A 23,404-nucleotide genomic window follows, 5' to 3' on the forward strand; every position below is an offset into this window, starting at 1 on the left:
AGCTCTTTGGTATTTTGAAAATTAACTGTCGTTGCAAAATCTTTGTGACTGGTCTTTTGTTTTCAGGCCTGACAATAATAAATGTATAATGGCGACAGTCCTCAATGTAATCTTTTCAAAGCTAGATGAATTTAATAAAAAATAAAGTTAAGGAGCAGAACATAATTTTAGAAAGGTTAGAAAAGGTTAGAAAGATTAGAAATTATTGAATGGGAAGAGAAAGGGAGACATATAGCTATATATATATGCCCACATACCTATATGTACACACACACACATATTCTAGCTGTGCATGACTACATATGTATTAGGGCATAAAAATCTCATGAACAAATGAAGAAAAGTAGTTATAGTAAACATATCCTTTCCTGACCAAAATACAATAAAATTTATATTTAATAAATTCATTTATATTAATAAATAAAATTATATTTAATAAATTTAGTAAATAAATTTGAATAAACTAAATTTAAATTTATTAAATTTATTAAATTTCAAATAAATAAATTTGAAAGAAAGAATTCAAAATTAAGTAGAGACTAAATAAAAAAATGCTAAACATTGAATGACTAAATCATAGAAGCAATAATTCATTAAAGATAATGATAATGAGGTGATATGTTTGGAGACACAGACAAGAAATCCTTAGAGAAAATGTCTGTCTCTAAACACTTTCATCAACAAAAGAAAGAAAAGATCCATTAAATGGACAAAGAAAAAACAACAGAAAACGAACAAATTTAAAAACCAAAACAGACATCCTAAAAATCAAATAAAAGATCAATGAAACAAAATTAAAATAAAATGTTGAATTAATAAATAAAACCTTTTTTTTTTCTTAAACTGAGGCAAGTGGTGTTAAGTGACTTGCCCAGGGTTACAAAGCTAGGAAAGGTTAAGTGTCCGAGGCCAAATTTGAACTCAGGTCCTCCTGACTTCAGGGCTGGTGCTCTATCCACTGCCCCAATAGCTGCCCCAATAAAACCTTTTTTTTAAAAAAAGAAAAATAAATAAACAATTGCCTAGTTTGATTGAAAAGAACTATTAGTTTGAAAAATCAAATGGGATATTTCACAACAAATGAAAACAAGGTTATTATTTTGCTCATTTATATGCCAATAAAACCAAGAACTTAAATAAAATGGGTAAATATTTATGAAAAATATCAAATGTCCAGAAAATAAAAACCCAGGACAGAAGACTCTAATTGAACAACAAAACAAAAAGAATTTAAACAACTAAAATCTTCAAAAAAGAAAGTGAGGGAACAATACATCTGTGGCTCAATACTTGTTCCAGGGTTAAAGATACAACAAACTAGCACGCCTCCTTGTGAAAAAATACAAAATAATAGTTTGCAGTTGTGGGAGTAACTTTTATTACTTTCCATAAAATGCAACAAAAATCATTCATCCCATTTCGTTTGAGTAACAGAGTGACTTGTTCTGGAAACATGTCTTTGAAATAAACTGTGTTCAACTCTTCCTAATATCTAGCTGATGTTAACATTGAAAAATGCTACCTAAAAATTATGTAAAGAATGCTTTTCCTTTATGTTCATGGTAGATGCTTCCTGTGACAAAAGTTGAAAAGTTAGGTTTACACGGATGTTGCAAACCTCAAGATAAAGTAAGATAATTAGTATCACTGACCAATGAGTTTTGAGAAAGAGAAATTATCTGAGCTACAAAATTCTGATAAAGGAGTGTAGCCTAGAAATTGGCTTAATAGGCTCATTGCACGTTATCTGACATACCCCGAATAAAATTGGAGCCTCATTAACTGACCATGGGATGCATGATGAGGCAGGAGGGATATGCTGATACATATATAGGGGAAACGTACAATGGAAGTATCAGAAAGACTGTAACCTGGAAGAAAACTGACCAATCCATTCTCTGAAGGAAGGGAACTGTGACAAAGTAACAGCATAAAACCTGTCTTGCTTCTGTATCCAGTAGATACAGCTCCTTCTTCTTAAAGAAGGACTTTTCTGTAATAAACTATCATTGATAGCTGAATTTCAGTGCAAGTATGTTTCTAACACTTCCATAAGTGAGTATCTACCCAAATAGTTGCATAGAACACATTTTTGTTTTATCTCTGGACAATTACTTAATAACTGACCCTATCATCACAGGCTAATTAATATAGATTTGTGATTAATGATCAGTGGAGAAGCTCAAGGAATGCTGCGGAAGTAAAAGCAGACTAACCTTAACCCTAACCCTAAATGCACCACATAGAGGCAGAAGAGGTGGATGAGAGGGGATAATTTCTGGAGGAACTTAATGGTCAGTATGGAAGGAGTCAGCTGGTCTGCTTTGGGTGAAATATCCCATGAGGTTCTGGGGAGTATTTCCTAATTCTAGGCATGTGGGAAAGGTTCATTGACTTGAAGGAGAATTAATAGTGTCATCTTTTATAGTGGATACTTATCACCTAAAAAAGCATGGGATGCACATGGATTATGGACTCAGGAGCTTATTAGAGCAACTCTTTGGGAATTTCTTCTACTCCTGTTTTAAGATTGGATTCTAACAAATTCATTTCATGATTCTAACAAATATAGTTTTAATGCCTAAACCAGGGAGAGTCAAAACAGGAAAAGAAAACTATAGACCAATATCCATGATGAGCAATGATGGAAAAATTTTAAATCTCACATTAGCAAAGAGATTATGTAATGTATCATAAAGATTATACACTATGACTGGGGAGATTTAATACCAGAAATTCAGGCTGGATTTAATATTAAGAAAATTATAAACCTACTAGACCATATTAATAACAACAAAGTTATGGCATTGTATCAACAGATACAGAAAAACTTTTGATAAAACAGTGCAATTATTTCTTATAAACAAAGAAAAGGTTTTTTTTTTTTCCTTAACACCATGTAAATTGAGGTTTGCTCTTTAAGGAATCTAAATCTTTCTCTCACTCAAAGGGAGAAGATATCTAGGAATCAGCCATATAAGATCCAAATCTCCTTTTCCCCAAAGAAGAAAACCAGAGGAAGAAAATGTCTGTAAAATTAAAGATTTTTATTAGGCAATGTGAGAAACAATAGACAATTATTTAGAAAACAGAAATCTGGAACCAGTAGCCCAGAGGAAGGGGGAGAGGGGAGCTCCTGAAACTGGTTGAAATTAGGTAAAACTGAATAGAACTAGTTGTGTAGTTTAAAAAGAAAAAAAGCTAAAAGTAGAACAAAGGTCAGGCATGAATTCTTAATTGCTTAGTTGGACAATGCATTCTCAATTGCTTCATAAATATGAACTTCTCCCGGGGAGGAGCTAAGGCTCATTTTAATGGTCGGGCAATGCATGTAGCAGGAGGGGGATTTGTTAAGGGGCATACGCGTTAGGAGGAGCAGGAAAGCCAATGGGGAGATGGGAGAGGGGTTTCCAATGGTGGGGTCAGGGATAAAATGCTATATTCTGGTTTCTGTAAAGTGTGTGAGTGCATTTTTAGTTTTCACATCCGTTCCTTCAGGAGCATATCATTAGTTTAAACAGCTTGACTTATCCTGAAGTTGTTTATTTGGAGTTCAGGATTTTCTTTCCTACAGCAGGAAAATAGCGCGTGCATGGGAGCAGTCAGATTAATGCCCATGGATAGAATGGCATAGATACTTTCCAGATAAAGTGGGTAGAGGACGGTGTAAAGAATGGGAATTAGGCTGGTCTCAGGGAGCAACGGAGCAGAGAGCTCCAAGGCTGAGGTGGGGAAGGGGAGACCAGGAAACGGGGAGGAGGAATTGCAGTTGTCAGAGGGCTGGCTTTTTGGTACATAAAACGGAAGACATTCTTGGTGAGAAGCAATAATGCGACAATAAAATAAGGGGGTGTCCCTGGGAGCCCCGTAACCAACAGGGGAGATGTCCCTGAGCTTAACCAGCAAATGGCTCAAGACTGGCATGAGCTAAATTAGCTTGAAGGTTACTGAACTCCAGCTGGGTTTGCTCTTAGTCACTGCAAAGGATTGTTGGTATGTCAAGCCCTTCGGTATTAAAACAGTCAGTCCTCATACAGCCCATCTCAGTAACCCAGATAAATGAGGAACTCAAGCAAGTCACATTAGCTACAGGTTCCTTGATCAGAAACCCCCGAACCCCCTGAGGTTGCCCGCCTCCGGGCAGGAAAGGTTTAACAATGACGCACGCGCATTTAGGTCTCTGCGTAGAGACTACATCCCGGGCACTATGATTTGCATTAAAAAAAAAAAAAAAAAAAAAGCGCCGGGCAGCCCCGCCCACCATTTTACACAGGTTGGATTTGTAAATATTGACTCGGCCAACGACAATCAGAAACAGCCGCAAAAGACTGCAGAGGCTTCTGGGAAATTGAGTCCGCTGGTAGGAGGCAAGGGTAGAGGGAAGAACTGAACTTGTGCGGCTTTGTCATGATGCGTACCTTGATACGTACGCATGCGCAGTGCTCACCTTGGGCTCCACTTCCCAAAAGGCCTCGGGCTTCAGGCTCACCTGCGCCTGCGTTTGGAGCGTCTCCTCCTCCCTCGTGCTTGACATGGATTCTGGGAATTGTAGTTCTCAGATTGAGCTGGGTGCTTAGATTCTGCTCCGTAATCGAGGCCCTTTGTTCGCCGGAGACCAAGACCGGATGAGTGAGGGCGGTCTGGGAGTGGGCGGGCGCGGAGGCGGGGCGGAATCCGGGCCCCGCAGGGAGCCGTAGTCCATTTTGGGGGGAGATCACGTGGGGGCGAAGGGGCGGGACTTGGGAGGGACAGGGGGCGGTCTCCTGGGGGCGGGGTTGGGGGCGGGGGGGGGGGTGTCAGGATCAAAGCCTCGGAGGCGGAAGAGGCTTTTAGGCTCGGCTGGTCTTCACTGCCCATTTTGCAGGTGAGGACACTGAGGCTGGGCGGGGGGGCCGGCATAGCCCCCTCCAGGGAAGCCCGGTGGCCGCCGTACAGCGCCGATGCCGGGCAGTCCGGGGGTGCGTGCGGGGGCCTGGCTCGGGCTGCCCTGATGAGAAAGGGGGAGGGGAGATCCCAGGGTGGGGGCACCCCTGCCCCACCCCCTGGCGCAGGGCGTGTCCGGAGCCGGCCCCTTGGGCCCCTGGGGGCACGTGCGCGCTCCCGACTCCTCCCCTTTCTGTCCCCACCTTTCCCGCGGGGCGTGGTCGCTGACCTTAGCCCCCTCCCCCCCAGCCCGCCACCCCTCTGCTTGTGTGCTGGAAACAATGTATCTGCCCGTGGCCAGCCTAATAACCGGAACCGCTGAAGCCCGAGGAGCCCGGCCAAGGTCATGGGGAGCCTGAGCTCCCGCCCCCAGTGCCCTGAGGCGGCTGTGAGGGCCGGAGGGAGGCGATTCCCCCTTCCCCAGCAGGCGGAGGGCAGCTGAGGATGCGTGGGGGGCTCGGCGGTGCCCGACAGATGGGGAGGGCCCCCTCCTTGTAACCCTCGGCTCTTCACAGAGCGGGGGTTCTGCGGTGGGCCGGAGAGGTGGGATGCCAGAATTGGGGGCCGCGTGGGAGAGCTCTGGGCCCGGGGGTAGTGACCCACCTCCACACCCGTCCCCCATCCTCCCCCAGCATATGCGCAGCTACCCAGCCCCGTTTCCGAGGCCTCCCCCCAGCATTTGTCAAAAACTCAAAGCCCAAACCCGCTACACTGAAAGCCCAGGCAGCCCGTCCGGGGGCCCCGAGAACCAGCGGGCCGGGGAGGGGACGGGGAGAGCCCGGAGCCCCTTCCCCAAGAGCTTGGTGACCTCACGCACGCCACATCCTGCTCTGTAGCCGCAGGAGCTGCTCCCCGGAGCCCCCAGGCCCGGGGATCCATTGCTTGGTTAGCACGTGCGTGCAGCGCAGTAGAGGCGCAGTCAACGTTCTTTGAGTGGTTATCAAGTGGCGGGATCTCCTCGTGCCCGCGGCCCCCTCGGGCCTTGGCTCCACCCTCGTGGCCCCCTGCACTGGCTGGAGCACCTCTCCCCCACCCCGGGGAGCAGCCATGTCCAGAATGGAGCCACTCTGTGGGAGCCCCCACGATGTCCTAGGGGTGACGCCCCCTCACTTCCCTGTCTGTTGTATCTCCTGCTGGTTGGACCTGTCAACGCCAGGGAAAGTGCCAAGTGCCTACTATGTGCCCAGCCCTAGGCAAAGCTCTTTACAAATACGATCCCACGGTTCCTCCCTCAACCTTGGGAGGTGTCGGCTATTGTTATTTCCATTTTGTGCTTGAGGAAACTGAGGCAGGCACAGGTCGCGGGTAGACTGTGATTCCTGACCCCAGCAGGGGAGGGTAAAGACACCATCCACTCCTGGGGTTCCGTCTTCCTCAGGCTGGAGCCGTATCCTGGGGTCCTCAGCGCAAACCCCCGGCCCTGAGTGGGCCGGCTCTCCTGGCTTCCGGGGGATGGGGCCAGAATCAGTCTCTGTGGGTGTCCGCGTGTCCTTGTATCTTTGCGTGTGTCCTTGTGTCTGTGTTTACATGTGCCTCTGTATCTCTGTGTCTGGGTGTGTCCGTGTGTCTGTGTGGGTTTGGGTGTCCCTGAATCGCTGTGTGTTTCTGTGTGTGTCCACGAGCCTCTCTGTGTATTTCTGCCTGGGGGGCTGGGGGCTTCTCACAGCCCGGCCACTCCTGAGCCCTGTCCCTCCCGCAGGCGTTTCTGACCCGGGCTGCCCCTCCCTGAGCCCAGATGGAGGAGGAGCGGAGGAGGCCTTCGGGGGGCCTCGGGCCCCGCCTGCAGGTGAGTTGGCCCCGCCCCCTTGTCTGCTCCGCCCCGTGTTCCCTCCCATCATCCCTCATGCTGGGGGCACCTGCCCGAGGCCGGGTCAGCGTGTGCCCGAGTCCCCCAGCCGGTGAGTGTCCGGCTCCTCCTGGCGGGCGCTGCGCACTGCACTCCCTTGCTGCCTTCGTGGGCGGCCCGGGGGCTCCGCCGCCAATCAGCCGGGACCTGGCTCGGGGTCTCAGCCGAGCGTGTGCTATCCTTGGGTCCCTCGGGGGGTTCCTCGGGCCGCGGGCCACGCTGACGGAGGGAGGGGGTGGCCGGCCCGGTGGGTCCCCACGCAGCGTGGGGAAAGCAGGCCGGGGCTGGGGGGGGGGATGTTTGCTTCCGGGAGAACCCCCCCCCCACACACACACCTTCCCGGCGCAATGCCCCGTTTCAGGAATCGGTGACGTTCAAGGACGTGGCCGTGAACTTCACGCAGGAGGAGTGGCGGGAGCTGGACACTTCCCAGAGGGATCTCTACTGGGACGTGATGCTGGAGAACTATGAGAACCTCGTCTTCCTGGGTAAGTGGGCTGGGGCCGGCCCGGCCCGAAGGCTCCCTAGCTGGAGCGCGTCCCTGGGCCCTGTAGACTTCTCCGCGCTCTTGTCCTCCCCCTTGTCTGCTGGGAGAGCTTCCGCCCCTTCTGGGCCAGGGCTTGCTTCCGGCCTTTGTCCAGTGAAAACTGGCTTTGGCCACTTGACCTTACTGCCTGTGTCCCGAGCCCACACCTGGAGCCTGGGGGCAGGGCTCCTCAGGACAGACCGTGTGCCTTGGGCCACTTCCTGGGAGCCCAGATCGCAGGCCCCTGCCCCAGGGTCAAGTTCCCTTGTCCTGCCCTGAGGATGGAGCAGCAGCCCGGTCAGCTCCTGACCCTGGATGGGCTGGCCTGGCTCAGCTTCCCTCCCCGGGGTGCTGTGTCAAGGGGGGCTTGGGGAGCTGGGGCCCCTCCTCCCCCAGACCCGCTGCTCCTACCTAGATGTAGGATGAGGAGCCCCCACGGGCAGGGCGGGGCCAAGGGAGAAGCAGGTCCAGAACAAATGGGGAAAGCCCAGAGACCCCGGGAGGTGAGTGTCCCGAGAGAGGTTATTGCTCCTGTGACCCGGAGAGAGCCTCTCCTCGATGGGCCGCCTGTGATCTGGAGGAACGTGGAGACTGCGGGAGGAGGGCGGGCTGGCCTCGGGCGGGCGCAGGATCCTTCTGAGCCGAGCTCGCACCCGGGGCTGCAGGGGGGCCATCACCGTCCCCCTATTTCTATCCCATCAGCCGGGCTTCCCGCTTCCAAACCAGACGTGCTTTCTCATTTGGAGAGGGGAGGCGCCCCGTGGCCGCAGGAGGGGAAATTCCCGGGAGACCTCTTCCCAGGTGAGTGAGCTCGGGGCAGTGAGACCGGGAGCCTTGGCGGGTGACGTCGGGCTGGAGGCTGACAGGAAGCTTGGGGCTCCCACAGAGACCAGCCGCGGAGCGATTCTTTTTCACTTTGCACGGGCAGTAGTTCCATTCGTGAAACCCTGGTAGCGGTTGCTGAATAACAACTTCAGTGGCTTCATCACTCTATCAGAATGAGATCGAAGCCTTTGTTTCCCCGTCACTTGGAATCGCTCCCCCCGCAACCCCCAGGAGCTTTCCTCTGTAACCGAGGGGGACTCGGCAGCGCGACAGCCGCCCGGCAGATCTGGGGTCACAGCCTCTGGGACAGGCCGGCTCTCAAACGTCCTCGTGCTCCTCCAGGAATATTCCCTTTATCTCCCCTCCGCCATTTCTTCGGCAGTCCCGCGATTGGCGGGCACTCGCTTTGCTGCCGCTTAAATGCGCCGCCTTTGTGGATGTGCCCGCTGTGCCCTTCACCTGGGGGACGTCTTGCCACGTCCCGGTGTGTGGGGGGGGGCCCTCTGGGAGTGGGGGAGGGAGTCCTGGGGAGAGAGCCAGGGAGGCAGAAATGGCAGGTGGGGGAGCAGGAGGGGAGCCTCTGGGACTGGGAGGTTGGCAGTGCCCTTGCCAAGCGCCAGGATAATGAGGTTTAGATTTGGAGTTTCCAAATGAAATTAGGGCTTCTGGTGGTCAGGGAGTTAAATAAGGTCTAGTGGCAGCGCAAGAGTAGAGAGTTCTGGGATTCCCTTCTGGCGGCGTGAGCAGTTCTCTGTAAAGGAATTTACAGACCTGAAAACCTAGATTGGTAAAAGAGCCTTATTAGGGGGATTGGAAGTAAGGAAATAGGTGAGGGTAGAGAGAAGGGGCGCTGGAAACAATATTCCAGTGGGCAGAGAGTCCGTGGGGTGGGGGGTGGGGGGGACAGGCATGGTGCTGGCATGTTTGGACCCTCTGCAAAGAGAGGGTTTCAGTTTGGCTCTTTTATAATAGGAGCTTTGACTACAAGCTGAAGGGGCTCATGGGAGTCCCAGGTTGGCTCCCGGCTGGGTTTCAGCTAGGCTTAGAATCTGAATTGAATTCAATGGGGTCTGAGCCGACCCCGCCCAGATAACAAACTCGCTGGGGCAGAGTTGAGGAAGGTTTTCTCCTTTAAGGATTTTTCAGAGTTTGGGGGTTCTCTCTTCAAGGACACTTCAGAAGAGGAGAGAGGGGGGAGTTCTGGAGTCCGAGGGCTCCCGGCTTCAGGCGGTTGGTCTCTAGAGGAGCTCAAAGGAGCTCAAGAAATGGAGGGACTGTCCCCACAGAGGGCGGGGCCAGGCCAGCCTCTGGCTAATTCCAAATTGTGGAGCCCAGGAGTCAGACCCACGGCCAGCATACGTTCCCATCCCCTCCCTCCCCCCCATTTGGGCGATTTCGGGGGGAATCTTGGAGCTTTCTGGCTTTACATTTGTTCTGTTTTTGAGCTGAGGGATCATTTTTTTGAGAACTCTACTCGTGTCCTTTAATCTTTGAGCCTTTGGCTTTGGTTTCCTGTATTTGTGCCATTTCCTTGTCGATGATTATAATAATAATAACAACAACAAAAGTACCAAGAGCAGTAATAGTTCTAGCCAATGTCAGTAGGTTCGCCCTGCTCAGAGAAGTTTCTCATGTTTCCCCCTAAGTCTTGCCCTGCTTTTCCGGAGGTCTTCCTGTACTTTTCACCCAAGCTTTTCAACTCCACGCAATGGCAATGGCCGATTTGATCTTCTTTACCAAAAAGGCTAGTGTCCGCTCTTGTCACAGATTTTCTTTGACCACGTTTCCTCTGGTTTTAAAAAGAAACAGATAAAACCCTTTAAAGGAACAAAGAAAAAGCAGTTCCCTGCTTCTCCCCTTTCCCCTCCCCATTTGGATAAGAATCCCCTCCCTCTCCACCATAGACAAGGTCGCTTGTGTGGTGGCTTTAAAAGAGTCTTAGAAATGTCCGTGTTGACGGAGATGGATTTTCTATCAGTTCCATTGCCCGGGACCCTTGGGCATTCTCGGGTTCTCCGCGTGGCTCTGGAGGGGGCCCTTTTGCCAATGCACCCATGACCGCATTCTCTCTGGGCCTTTTCTTCGGTGCAGGCTCCCTGTCCTGCCCACACTCTCATGTTCCGTCTCTTGTCTTCCTGACTCCTTCTCTTCTTCCCCACCCCACTCCAGACTTCCCTGAGCCATCTGTCCACCCATCTCTTGGCCATGGTCCTCCACTCCCCTTTGCGGCATTATTTCTAATTATTTAATCTTAGTTCCATGGAAAGGGAGATTAACGTCACATGGAAGAGCCAGGAGTAGCATTTCTTCGGGCCTGGGTGAGCAGGTCCTCCCGTTGTGGGGCCCCCGGGTGATTTCCTCGGTGCGGGGCACTCCCACCCTGCCAGCCCCGCTCTCGGGGCTGCCATCACTGCAGGCTTTCCACTCATCACGATGAAGTTTTGCCATGGGTCCCCAAGCATCGGAAACTTTCTGCCATTGGCGCAGGCTTAAAAATGGGCCGGCTTACTTCTTCCATTTTTCTCCCCACCTTTCCCGCTCCGGTTTGCCTTTTGGAAAGTCCAACTCTCGTGTGGGGGAGTGGACAGTTGTAGGAAAGAATTGTGGCTATGTAGGTGGCCCCAGGGGACCCAAATCACCGCCATAACTGCTGGAGGGATGGTCCTGGAGCCTTTGCTTTCTTAGGGGTTGGCCGAATTCGGGGTCCTGGACTTTTAGAGACAAGATGGAAGCAGCCCTGACTTCTTGGAGACCCCCACCACCACCACCAATGAGAAGCCCTAGGGCACTTAGGAGCCAGGGTGGTAATTAGCTCTCCCTTAGGGCGCCAGTTTCTAGAGCCCTTCGGGCTGTCCTCACCACAGCTGGCCCCCATTTTACAGTTGGGCAAGCTGAGGCTGACTGAGAAGTGACCCGTGGGACCTGAGGGAACTCCGGGCTGATCACCTGCTTCTCCTCCAGAGCCACCAGGCTCAGCCCCAGCTGGGAGTAGCTGAACAGAGAAGATGCAATGGGTCGGGAGCTTGAAAAGGGCAGAGGGTGGGCATTGGGCTAGGGAGATCTCTTGGGCTCCCAGCAGGGCTGGCAAAGTGCTTGTACTGCATGCTGAACCCCCGCTGTTGGGGGCAAGGAGGGCACCATGCTCTCCTCTCCACTCCGCACTCTCTTGAGTTTGCATAGCCAGGTCTGCATAGCCAGCTCTGCGCAGGATCTGAGACCTCTCCCAGGAATCTCCTTAAATGTCTCCACCCCCAGGAGGAGGGCCTCTCCTCCCCTGGGCTCCCCCGGGTCTCCTCCATCACCCCGGCAGATTCTTCGGACAAGTCTGTGTGCTGTTGTTCCCAGAAGTTCTTATGAAATAAGGGCTCTTCCAGTCAGATATTTTATCTTGGGCTCCAACAATTTTGGGCTCGTTCTGTTTTTTTTTTTTTTTAATTTGTTTGTTTGTTTGTTTTGCTGTTTTTACTCAGTTCCAGATGATTTATTTGGCAGTAGAGTTTGAAGTTGGGGAATGAGCTTATGATTCATTTCTTTGTACTTTTTTCTTTCTTTCTCATGAGATTTGAGCCCTTTGTTTTGTCAAATGAATTCTCTTATTCTTTTAATCGGTTCTGTAAAGTGTTCCCAGAATTATTTGGAGAGCTCCAAATCTGTAACTTCATTTAAGGAATAATTCATGATAATTGAGGGAAGGTTATAGTAGGGCTAGCAGAGAAAGTGGGGCCTGAGCTCTCCTCCTCTTCCTTTTTCACTCCCCTGCCTCCACCCACCAAAAACGTCATTTCCTATACAACACATCAGGACTTGCACAAAGAGTGGGTGGGGGCCATTCTTTCTCAAAGCTTATATATTAATAGAGTATGGTCCAATTACTATTTAGCCTCATGTGCTTGGGACCTCAGTGCATCAACTCAAGCCTCAGCCCATTACACCAGGATGGCCCAGAATTAAGAAAGCACCTGGCATAATTAAGCGTATACACAGGAAAACCAGTTAGTTTATATAATATAGCATATATTATATTATAGTATCAGGAAATACAAGAAGTTTTTGCTAAAATAGAACATTCATTTAAGTAAAATTTTCCAAATAGCAAGATCTCAAAGACATCTTTTGTTGTTCCTTCGCTTCTGTGGAGCCCCACTCTCTGTGGCCCCTGGGGGGTTTTCTTGGCAAAGCTACCGGATCGCTTTGCCATTTCCTTGTGCAGTTAAGTGATCTGCATGGGGGTGCACAGTTCAAAGCTGGCTTCAGACACTTATCATCCCTTAACCTCAGTCCCTCATCTGTAAAATGAGCTGGAGAAGGAAATGGCAAAGCATTCTGGTGGCTTTGCCGAGAAAACCCCAATGAGGTCACAGACAGTTGGCACAGACAGTTGGACATGGCTGGCCAATTATTTCCTGACTCCAGGCCTAGTGCTCTGTCCACTGCCCCCCAAAGTTAGCATTATTTACAATTTAAAATTACTTAAATTTGCAATCGAAAAACCCTGGAAATTCCCAATAAAAATAGAGGTAAAACACGAAGTCCCTTTCTCTCTGTCTTTCTGTCTCTTTCTCTCTCTCTGTTTCTACCTGTATGTGTATGTGTGTCTGTCTGTCTGTCTGTCCCTACTGTTAGTTGATATGGTTTTATAAATGTTACCTAAGACAGGTTACAAACAAGTTGTGAGTAGGACAAGAAAGCCAAATTAAAGACATAGTCATTGACACAAAGGGAAGAACAAATTTCCCCATTAACATGATGCTATTCTTGGAAAATCCCAGTGAAGAAATGGATTTGGAGGAGTAATCACTTCAGTAAAGTAATGAGGTACAAAATAAATCCAGGGACGTCATTGGCAGTTCTGTACAACCCTTAAGAAAACTAGGTGGAAGAAATGAGAGAAACTCTATTCTTCTGATATTTAGCTCACCCAGAGATTGGTTTAGCCAAGTGTAGCCACAAATCTTTCTGATAGAGTTTAAGGAAGACAAATAATTTCCCTGCTTTTCCAGATTGTGTGCCTTGTTTGGAGCAATTTTCTACCCCTGGCCTACCTGTGTGACCTTGAACAAGTTACTTGTGTACTCCTTTTGCATCCATGAAATGAAAGGAGAAGGTGATCTCCAAGATCCTTTCAAACTGTCACCTCTCATAACTCGTATTAAATTGCATTTCTCTCATTCATCTTGTTCAGATGCCCTCTTTTAGGAATTAGACGATTCCTTCCAGAGCCTAAGTTAGGTATAACTAGTACACAACAGAGAAATCCACCAGAATGCAGTTAACAGGTCTTTCAGATTTTTTTCTCCTTGGAGTTTTCATTTTTGGAAATATCTAATTTATTTTGTTTTCGGTTCTGAACTCTCCCTCCCATCTTTCCACCCTCAGCCATCGAGAAGACAAGAAAAACGAACCCTATCAAATCTTATAGTCATGCACCTTATTTGTATTTACTCTTAATAAGCATGTTTTAGAATTTTAAAATGCAGTCTTTTCCCAGATGCTTTGCCAGTAATTGGTCTGCCTTATATTAGCCAGCTTCCCTTTTCCCCAAGTGAGATGAGGTAAGTTTGCCCAACTGTTTTTCTGTATTTCTCATCATCTTTGATGGAGGAGACAAAAATCTAAGACATATTTTGAACGGATACCCCCTTTGCCAGGTCAGAGGACCATGAAATTGACCCTTTTTTGTTTCTTTCAGATTCCCTTAGTTTGGAGATTAGGTGTGAAACCAAGGATTCCACAGCAAATCAGGGTGATTGTACAGGGGTGTCCTCTAAGAAGAAGTTGTCAAAGGATGGGCCTTGGGATTTCAAGATAGAAGAAGCTTGGGAGTTTGATGTCAGGGTAGAGAAACAGAAGGACCCAGGGGAGAAACAATCCAGACAAGTAACAGTTTCCAACAGAGAAGCTTCTAAGGTGAATGCCCGGGAATGTAAAATATTTGGGGAAAGTTTCAGTCTGAGCTCGTTGTTTGTACCGCAAGAAGCACTTCCTCCAGAAATTAATCAAGGTAAGCTCTTCCCACAGTTTTCAGACCTAAGGAATCATAATGTCACTTCCTTAGGGAAGAACTTTGCTAAGCACAACAAATGCAGGAAGCCCTTCAATTACCATTCAGATCTTATTGAATTGTATACAGTTCGCCCTGGAGACCAACCCTATGTGTGTAAAGAATGTGGGAAAACCTTCAGCCACAGAGGAAACCTTAACAAACACCAGAGAGTTCACACCGGAGAGAAACCTTTTGAGTGTATCGAATGTGGGGATACTTTTAGCCAGAGGCGAAACCTGAATGCACATCAGAGAATTCATACTGGAGAGAAACCACATGAGTGTAACGAATGTGGGAAAGCCTTCACCCAAAGATCACATCTTACCCAGCATCAGAGGAAACACAACGGAAAGAAACCGTATAAGTGCAATGAATGTGGGAAAGCCTTCAACCACAAGGGCAATTTGAATAGACATCACAGCATTCACACTGGAGAGAAACCCTTCGAATGTAATGACTGTGGGAAAGCCTTCACCCAGAGAAGAGACCTGAATGCACATCAAAGAATCCATACTGGAGAAAAACCCTTTGAATGTACTGAATGTGGGAAAGCCTTCAACCTCCGGGGAAGCCTTAATCAGCACCAGAGAATCCATACAGGAGAGAAACCATTCGAATGTAGTGAATGTGGGAAAGCTTTCAGACAGAGGGGATACCTTATTTATCACAAGAGAATTCATACTGGAGAGAAACCATTTAAATGCACTGAATGTGGAAAAGCCTTCAGACAGAGGGGGAATCTTAGTGAACACAAGAGAATCCATACAGGAGAGAAACCCTTTGAATGTAATCTTTGTGGGAAAGCCTTTCGAAACGCCTTATGCCTTACTCAGCATCACAGAAGTCATACTGGAGAGAAACCTTTCGCGTGCACTGAATGTGGGAAAGCCTTCAACCACAGGCGAAACCTTAATCGACACCAGAGCATTCACACTGGAGAGAAAACTTTTGAATGCAGTGAGTGTGGGAAAGCTTTCAGCCAGAGGGGAGACCTCAACGCACATCAGAGAATTCATACCGGAGTGAAACCCTTTGCGTGTAACGAATGTGGGAAAACCTTCAACCACAGGGGAAACCTTAATGTACACCAGAGAATCCATACTGGAGAAAAGCCCTTTGAATGTAATCAGTGTGGGAAAGCTTTCAGCCAAAGGGGAAGTCGTAACCAGCACCAGATAATTCACACCAGAGAGAAACTCTTTTGAGTGTGATGAATGTGGAGTAACTTTTTAAGGTACAAATGAACACGGTAATGAGAATCAGAGATTTCATCAAAATAAGGAATTAAGGAAAGGCTTCATGTGAAGCCTTAGGAAACATTACCTAATTTATATGAATAAAAAGCTTTATAAATGTCATGATCTTGGGAAAAAACTATAGGATACACTAGCTCTCATCAAACCTCGGAGATTCCATACAGTGGGGATGTAATAATGTGGTTTCTACTTCATAGAGAACTGCTGTTCTCTCTGCTTTGGCTCTTAAGATTTGGGTCGCAGGACCATTTTTATCTCAGCAGGTTATTTGGTAAGACGCTTCTATTTTCATTTTTGTAAATTATGTAACATGGAGTCAAATTGTTCTCTAAGTATTTGATAGAATTCATCTGTATCTGGCATTGTTCCACTCCTCCCCACCTCCATCTTGGGAGTTTGTTTATGGTTTATTCAGTTTCTGCTGCTAAGATTCTATTTTTTATGACTTGATCTGTTCATCTGGGTATTTTCTGGTTTTATAAATATTAATTTCACTTTAGTTTTCAGATTTTTGTTATACAATTACATATGGTTAGTTTATGAAAATGCATTTTATTTTCTGCAAATTCCTCCTGATTGTTTTTAAAGTTTTGTGATGTGCAATTTAGCTAATGTTTTGTTTTATTCATCTTTTAAAAATTGCTGCAAGTATCATTTGTAATTTTCCTAAAGTACAGATCTAAGTCACTCTCCTAATTAGTGACCCCCAGGGGCTTTCTGTTGTTCCAGGATCAAATCTAAGCTTCTCTGACCTGTCTTCCCACCCTTGCACATCACTCCCCTTCTAGCTGGCTGTATTCCTTGTCCACAGCTTTCCCCCTCCTGGATTTGTGCCTTTCCCCCATTCCCAAAAGGTGTTCCTACTTCACCCTTGTGTCTGCCTTGTAGGAGACTTTGCTTCCTTCAGAACTGCTCCAGACATATTTCTACTTGAATCTTTTCCTGGTCCCCTCTGTCACTGATGCTCGCTCACTCTCCCATGTAACCTCTATTTATTTTGTATATACTTATTTATATAAGTGGTGTCTCCCCTGTAGAATGTAAGCTCCTTTGAGGACAGGGATGGTTTCATTCTTATTGTTGTGTCCCCAGTGCCTAGCCTAGTGCCTGGCAGTTAGTAGGCAGTCACCCAAGATTGTTGGTTGATGAATGTTTTTCCTATTTAGTTGCATGCTCAATTTATTTAATCTCGTTTTCTCTCTTTCTTACTGATGTAGGCTTATCTTTATCTATAGATGCATTTGTAGCTGTTCCCCTCTAAGGACCACCTTGGCTTCATCCCATAAGTTTTATTGTGCTTTTTATAATTTTCTTTGATATAATTATAGTTTCTATCTTTTGTTCTTGACCCACTCATTAACAGTATATTGTTGAAGTCTGGATACTTTCTTTAGATTTTTCATATTAATTATGATTTTATGGGGTTGTAGTCAGTAATCACAGACTACATACTAAATAAAAGTCCGCCTTTTAAATTTGTTCATGGGTTCTTTCTGTTATTGTGTAATTAATTTTTGTGAGTTTGAAAAAAAGTGTAGTTTTTTTGATTCCTATTCAGTAGTCATCAATGGTCTGTCATGCCTTATTTTTTAATATTCTATTCAAATCCTTAGGTTTTTTTTTTTTTTAGCTTTTTTTCTGTCTTTAAGTCCTCAATGATGATTATTTTTAGCTAACTTTTTTTTTCTTAAGACTTTAAATGCTACGGTATTAAGTACATATGCAGTTAATATTCACATTGTTTCATGGTCTGTGGTATTGCTGTGCATAAGGTTTCCTAATTATCTCTTAACTGTATGTTTTTATTGTTGCTTTATCTTTGATCATGATTGCTACTTGTTTTTTTTTTTTATTCTGCTAAGACATTGTATATATCTATTCGTTTTCACTTCATAGCGATGATATTTAAGATGTTTCTTGTAAACAACAAATCGTTGGATTTTCCTTTCTTTTTCAATTTTCCATCCCCATCAGTTTTATGGGTGACTTGTTTCACTCATGAATATTGATACAGAAATGTTAAATAAAATATAACCAAAGAGGCTACTGTAATATATTCTGTTAATGCCAAAAACAGTAAAAATTAAATGACATGATCTATAGGTACATCAAAAACCTTTGACAGAAACCAGCCCCCATTGCTATAAAACACTAAAAGAAAAAGCATAGGAATGAATAGGTCTTTTCTTAATAGGATAAAGAGTGTCTATCTAAAACCAAGAGCTAGCATTATTTATAGTGGAAACGCTTTCCCAGTAGGTTCAGGAGCAAGACAAGGATATTCATTGTTATCACTATTATGTTATTCTCAGAAGTGCTGGATGTGGTATCAGAATAAGCATAGCCAGAATGAGTAAAATTACCCTCATTCATGGAAGTGATGATGGTTTTCCTAAAAGAATCCCAGATCCTCATTGACAAATTGAAATAATAACTTCAGTAAATTAGCAAGGTATAAAATAAACCTTTAAAACCTGGTATATTCTTAACACATCTCAGAAGGATGCCACAGTAAAAGAAATCTCCTTCAGGATAAGTACAAAATGTCAAACTCTCTGGGAGACAGCCCATTGAGACAGAATCAGGTCTTGGATACAGAGGCTATAAATGTGTTTTATAACGACGTAGAATCGCAGATCGCCACTTTCCATGCTATGAGTTGGTCACACTCCATTCTAGAGAACAATATGGAATTATACTATGGCTGCCCTCGGACACGCTGATAGCAGAACTGCCCTCTGCGAAAGTCAATAAGGGAAGAAACAAAAACTCATGGACAGAAGCATTGAGGTTGTCCTAACAAAGACCCGAAGCAAGGTGGGATCATTCAGGGCACTGACCAGCCAGATTGTGGCGTGGGAATGGGATGGAATTCCATGAGAAGGGACAAACGGGAAGCCTACAGGGAGCGCCCAAGGGCTATCTGTGCAGGGGCGGGAAAGGACCACAGGGTCGCGGGAGCTAAGTGGCAGCCGCCAGGCTCAGCTTGGCAAGACTCGCAGTGAAGCAGTCCCTTTCCATGGCTAAGGGATGGAGGGTCCAGTTTTGATTGAGGCAAACATGGTTAGCCATGACTCATGTGGGGGTTGTTTTTAGATGTGCCTGATGATGAAGGGCTGTTTGGGTGGGAGGGAGCAACCATTAGGAAAGGACGGTGAATTCATTTAAAACATTTTAAGTTAAATACTAGGAGTTGGGAAGGTGAAAGTTGTCAGCAGCTACCTTATTTGATGTTTTGAGAGATTGAAGAGAATGAAGATTTTGAGAGCTTAAACTTTCCTATAAGACGTAATAGAAGTCAACAGGCATCGGTTTAATTGTGTAGACAGTGCACTAAGAGTGTTGGTACCTGATCTCACACAGCTTTGGGGCACAGCCAGAGTACTGGGTCTGAAATCAGGAAAACCGGAGTTCAAATCCAGCCTCAGACCCTTTCTAGTTGTGAGACCCCAGCAAAAACATCAACCCTGTCCATTTTAGTTCCTCAACTATAAGAGTGATAGTGACACCTGCCTCACAGGTTTGTCAAGTGCTTAGCACAATATCTAGCACAGAGTAGGTGCTCAATAAATTCGTGTTCTCTTCTCAGTGCCTGAATGACAAGATTTTTAAAATATTTATTTAATGTAATTTTAGGACATTTGTTTCCTTTTTAAAATCCTACTTAAAAAAAAAAACACTAAATCAAAAATTCAGTTATCTAGACAAAAATTTTAAGTAGCTTAAATGCAACTTAAACTTGATATTTACATTTTACTCAATAAAACCGTGTATATTAACTTTAACTAGAGTGTTAAAAGGATGTCATGTTTTCTTTTGTTTAACCTGGTGATGTTTTTCCTTTGTGTATTTTTATGGATTTGATTTTTGCTGAATATTCTGTTGGGGGGAAAAATTTCTCTTTCTCTCTATCAGTCTTCATATACATAAATATATATTTAAATATTTCCATAGAGATTGATATGTATTCAGATAAGTAAAACTATGATTGTTTGGAGGAAGGAGGCTTGGAAAAGGGTTCCCAGAAGATGTTCACTTAACTGAAGCTTGAGGGAAGCTCAGATTGTGAATAGAGGCATTCCAGATGGGGTAGCAGCTGCTGGGGCAGCACCAAGCCTCACAACAAGCTGACAGGCATTTGTCTGCCTGTTAAGTTCCTGAAGGAATAATAGTGAACTTGGAGGTGGAGGATGAAGCAGATTGCAAGACTTTCCATGTCGACTCCTTGCAATTCAGCTTAGATGCAGTGAGGAGCCAGTAAAGATGCTGAAGCAGGCAGTGGCAAGCCCATGTACCCTATGTGGATGTTGCATTGGGAAGGTTAACAGGGAGGATGCTGGGAACAGGGACTTGTGCAATGGCCCAGGTAAAGGGACAGGAGTGCTTGACACCCAGGGTTATCCTCATTGGTAAAAAGAGAATGGGATGAGGTACGAGATAATGTGGAGATAGAGCCAAGAAGGCAAGTGCACATGGAGAGTGAATGGAGATCTGAAGAGGGATCAGTTGGCTTACCAGTGGGTTGTGGAAGGGGGGATGCTGGGATCCTCCAATTAGAAGGAAATGTTGAGGAGGACTGAGTTTAGAAAGGAATAAAATTCTTTCTTTGGACATGTTAAGTGAGAGATTCTGATGGGATGTCTATTTTATACCTGGCAGGCTGGTGGGGCTAGGAAACTAGACAGAACAAACATGAATTGATAGCAAACATAAGTAAGGAGACATATGATAAGAGGACATCTAGCTCTGTGGTGAATTCAAGTCACTTGGCCCATATGAAGTATGCAGAGTCAAGCCACGGTCACCCCCACCCACCCCCAATCTCAGTGGACAAAACCCAGGATTCTGAACCCAAGAACCTTGGAACAGAAGTATTGCCCAGACCAATACCCAATGCCCTGAAGCCAGCATCCAGAGGGGTAGTTCTCGTGAAGAATGGGCCCACTTATTCCCACCAATCCTCTATCTGAAGGTAGCCAAGCCAGCCAAACAGCAGCAACAGGGCTTCCTCTAAAACGGTCTAAATCCCACCCTCGGCAGCAGGTCCTCCCTGATCCTGTCTTCTCCCCTACTGCCTTTCCTCAGAGATTATATCTGATAGATGGAAGGATGATGGATGGATGGATGGATGGATCTTGGCATGAATATAGTTATATACATGTACCCCTAATTAGAATATGACATTGAGGGCAGGGGCAATTTTTTTTTTTTTTTTTGCCTTCTCTGTATTCTTAGCCTTTAGTACGGAGCTTGGCTATCTAGTCACTTAACGAATGCTGACAGCTGATCAAGGGACAAAATAGATTTGATAGAGTCGGGTTAGAGTCGGGATCCACTCAGCTATCAATTCTGTTGAATCTACATCCCAGCATCCCTTACACTCACCCCCTTCCTCTCACTCCACTGAAGCCACTGCCTTCAAAAAAACCAACGAGCTCTTGATTTCTGACTCTCGTGGATTCTTCTTGGTCCTCGTCCTTCTTGATCTATTTGCACTTGCCACTGGTGGCCACTGGGGCTCGCTCCCTCTTCCTACATTTTTCTGATTTTGCTCCTCTGCTATTCCTCCTGTCCACTTGATCACTCCTTGTTAACAACATACTCCCAAACTGCAGGTGTTCTCCCAAGGCTCTGCCCTGAGCCCTCTTTTGTTCTTCCCCTGTGGTGTTTTCTTCTTTTGTATAATATATGATGGTTCTTTCTGGGAGCAGGTTTCTCGGGGAGGTTTTCTGGAGGCAGCCTTAGTTTCAGTTCAAAGTAATAATCACCTCAAACGCAGGCAAGGATTTAAGTACAGTTCTTTGTTTCTTCCAAAATAGCCCTGTAAGCTTTCCTTGGTTCTGAGAGCTCTTGTTGCTAGTCCTTTAGCTCTTTCAGCTTCTGTCTATCTCCAATTGACGCTCCCCTCTCAATCTTTTCAATTGAACTCTCCTGACTGAGCTCAGCTGTTTTTATGCTCTTTTAGAGGTGTAAACTCAAAGGTTGACTCCTCCTCTGAGAGTGGGATTATGGGAGGTGTGAATTTGGACATCTCATACTGAACTCTGAAATCTCCCAAACGTGTGAACTAATGTGTGAGCTCTCCAAGGTGCTAACTCAAGCATTGTTTCTATCAATTCCATTGAGTTATCACCTTGTTTCAGGTTCTGGCTCCTAACATTTCCCTGTGCTTTTTCTTGATGACCTCATCATCTCCCAGGGACTTCATCCTGATAGCTCTGAGGATGGATCCCAGATCACTATTTTCATTCTCAGGAGCTTCCCTTAAGCCTCAGTCCCTCGTCACCAGTCACCTCTTTTGTTTCTCACGGTTTCAGTCCTTCATGACCCCATTGGAGTTTTGTTTCTGGCAAAGATACTGTTGTGGTTTGCCATTTCCTTCTCCAGCTCATTTTTCAGATGCAGAAACTGAGGCAAACAGGATGAAGTGACTTGTCCAGGGTCACACAGCTAGTACGGCTCTGAGGTCAAATTTGAATTCAGGAAGATGAGCCTTCTTGACCCCCCAGTGACGGGGACACAGCCTCCCTTAATGACCCACTGGACTTTAAAATGGATGCCACGGAGACCTCTCAAATTCAACATGTTGGAAACCAAATTCATCCTTCTTGCAGACTCCTGTAGAAAACATTGCCATTCGCTTCATGCCTCCGCTCTGTATCCTCCCTCCCCTTCCCTCTTCTCTTTTATCCCATCACATCTCTTGCATCTATTCTCTCCATTTGCATGGTGGTCGCCTCAGCCATTGGGACCCGCCTCTCCTCTCTCACCCGGATTATTACAACAGCCTCCAGTTCGCCTCCTCGACCAGTCTGACCGCATCGCTCCCTGTGCAATAAACGGCAGTGGCTCCCTAGGGATTGTAGGGCCATAGGGATTTACTCTGCTTCGCCTTAAACCCCCTTTTAACGGGCCCCCTCTCCACAGCCCTTCACGCGTGGCCCCATGGGCTCATGGGGCACCCCTCGTTGGGACCACCCCAAGTGCCTCCCGCGTGGGCAGCCTATCTCTTCTCCTCCAATCCAGGACTTTCAGAAGTGTGCGCGAAGCAGCAAGAGACCCTCGGAGCGGCGCGAGCGGGGCCGCTCGGACTTCCTTCCTTGGCTGCCTCTTGTTGGTCTCGTGGGTTATTTGGGTCTGTTTGCTTTTGCGACGTGACTGGGAGGGAAACACGTTTGCTTCCCCGCGGGTAGAGTCTCGATGGGGGGGAGGGGGAGGTTGACTTCTCACCAAGGGGGGCGAGGGTACGGAGACTATTTGAAACTCGACTTTGATGTATTTCAAAATACTTTTTAAAAAAAGACATTCATAAACAATCCCCTTCCCTCCCCCGGTTCTGAGCCTGTGGGACAGCAGCAAGGACCGTAGTCACGAACAGCCCCAGAATCGGCACAGGAACAGCTAAGACCCCTAAAAAGGGTGGGGAGGGGGGGAGGGGGCGGAAAGGGGACGAGGAGAATGACGTCACACTCATTCAAACTAATCCAGAGGCATCCTGGGAACTGTAGTGTGGAGCTGATTTGTTTGTATAGGGTTCGCAACCTGGCACCTCCTAGGTTACTTTCAGCCAAGGCCTTGTGGGAGATGTAGTGAGAGACGTAGCCCCGAGTGCGCAAGCGTTAATCCTCTCATATGAGGGTGAGGATGGTGAGGTTGTAACTCAGGCCCATCTTATTCTGCGCAATAAAGCGTCTCCTGGGATCTGTAGTTCTCGCGCTTCTATGGCCCAGCGCATTCTGGGAACTGTAGTGCGAAACGCATCACGAGCGCGCACATTCCCGCGCAGAAGAGGTGGGCCGAGGCGGGAGGGAAGAGGGGTGTCCCCTGGGCCCTCGTTGCCCGTAGCCACGTCCCTTCTGAGAATTATAGTGCGAAGCGTGGTCTCGAGTGCGCAAAGGCTCATCTCCGTGTGAGAGAGTGGGGATCATGAAGTTATTACTCAGGCCCTGGTTGTTGTTTGTAGGCCGGCGCCTGCTGGGAGTTGT

The 23,404-nt window shown here is 46.7% G+C and overlaps 1 protein-coding gene across 3 annotated transcripts; it reads left to right on the plus strand.

Moving 5' to 3' along the window:
• The first annotated feature begins 3,035 nt into the window (after window positions 1–3,035).
• Window positions 3,036–17,461, plus strand: LOC127556893 (zinc finger protein OZF-like). Of its 3 annotated transcripts, none has more exons than XM_051990400.1 (5): window positions 3,036–4,629; window positions 6,623–6,709; window positions 7,131–7,257; window positions 7,998–8,096; window positions 13,810–17,461. In XM_051990400.1, exons 2-5 carry the CDS (start codon window positions 6,659–6,661, stop codon window positions 15,366–15,368), a joined length of 1,836 nt encoding a protein of 611 aa, XP_051846360.1. In that variant the 5' UTR covers window positions 3,036–4,629; window positions 6,623–6,658; the 3' UTR covers window positions 15,369–17,461. The 3 variants fall into 3 exon arrangements, with proteins under 3 accessions (XP_051846360.1, XP_051846362.1, XP_051846361.1); XM_051990402.1 differs by lacking the exon at window positions 3,036–4,629 and having other exon boundaries at window positions 4,790–6,709; window positions 13,810–14,121; window positions 14,251–17,461; XM_051990401.1 differs by lacking the exon at window positions 3,036–4,629 and adding an exon at window positions 4,797–4,864.
• The last annotated feature ends 5,943 nt before the right edge of the window (window positions 17,462–23,404 follow it).

Source organism: Antechinus flavipes, chromosome 3 (genome assembly GCF_016432865.1).
Source record: "Antechinus flavipes isolate AdamAnt ecotype Samford, QLD, Australia chromosome 3, AdamAnt_v2, whole genome shotgun sequence".
Taxonomy (NCBI): domain Eukaryota; kingdom Metazoa; phylum Chordata; class Mammalia; order Dasyuromorphia; family Dasyuridae; genus Antechinus; species Antechinus flavipes.

Coding starts and splice junctions, on each gene's coding strand:
- LOC127556893 (XM_051990400.1), top strand. CDS start 6,659: ATGGAGGAGGAGCGGAGGAGGCCTTCGGGGGGCCTCGGGCCCCGCCTG. Junction 7,258..7,997: donor TGAGAACCTCGTCTTCCTGG/GTAAGTGGGCTG, acceptor CTATCCCATCAG/CCGGGCTTCCCGCTTCCAAA. Junction 8,097..13,809: donor CCCGGGAGACCTCTTCCCAG/GTGAGTGAGCTC, acceptor TGTTTCTTTCAG/ATTCCCTTAGTTTGGAGATT.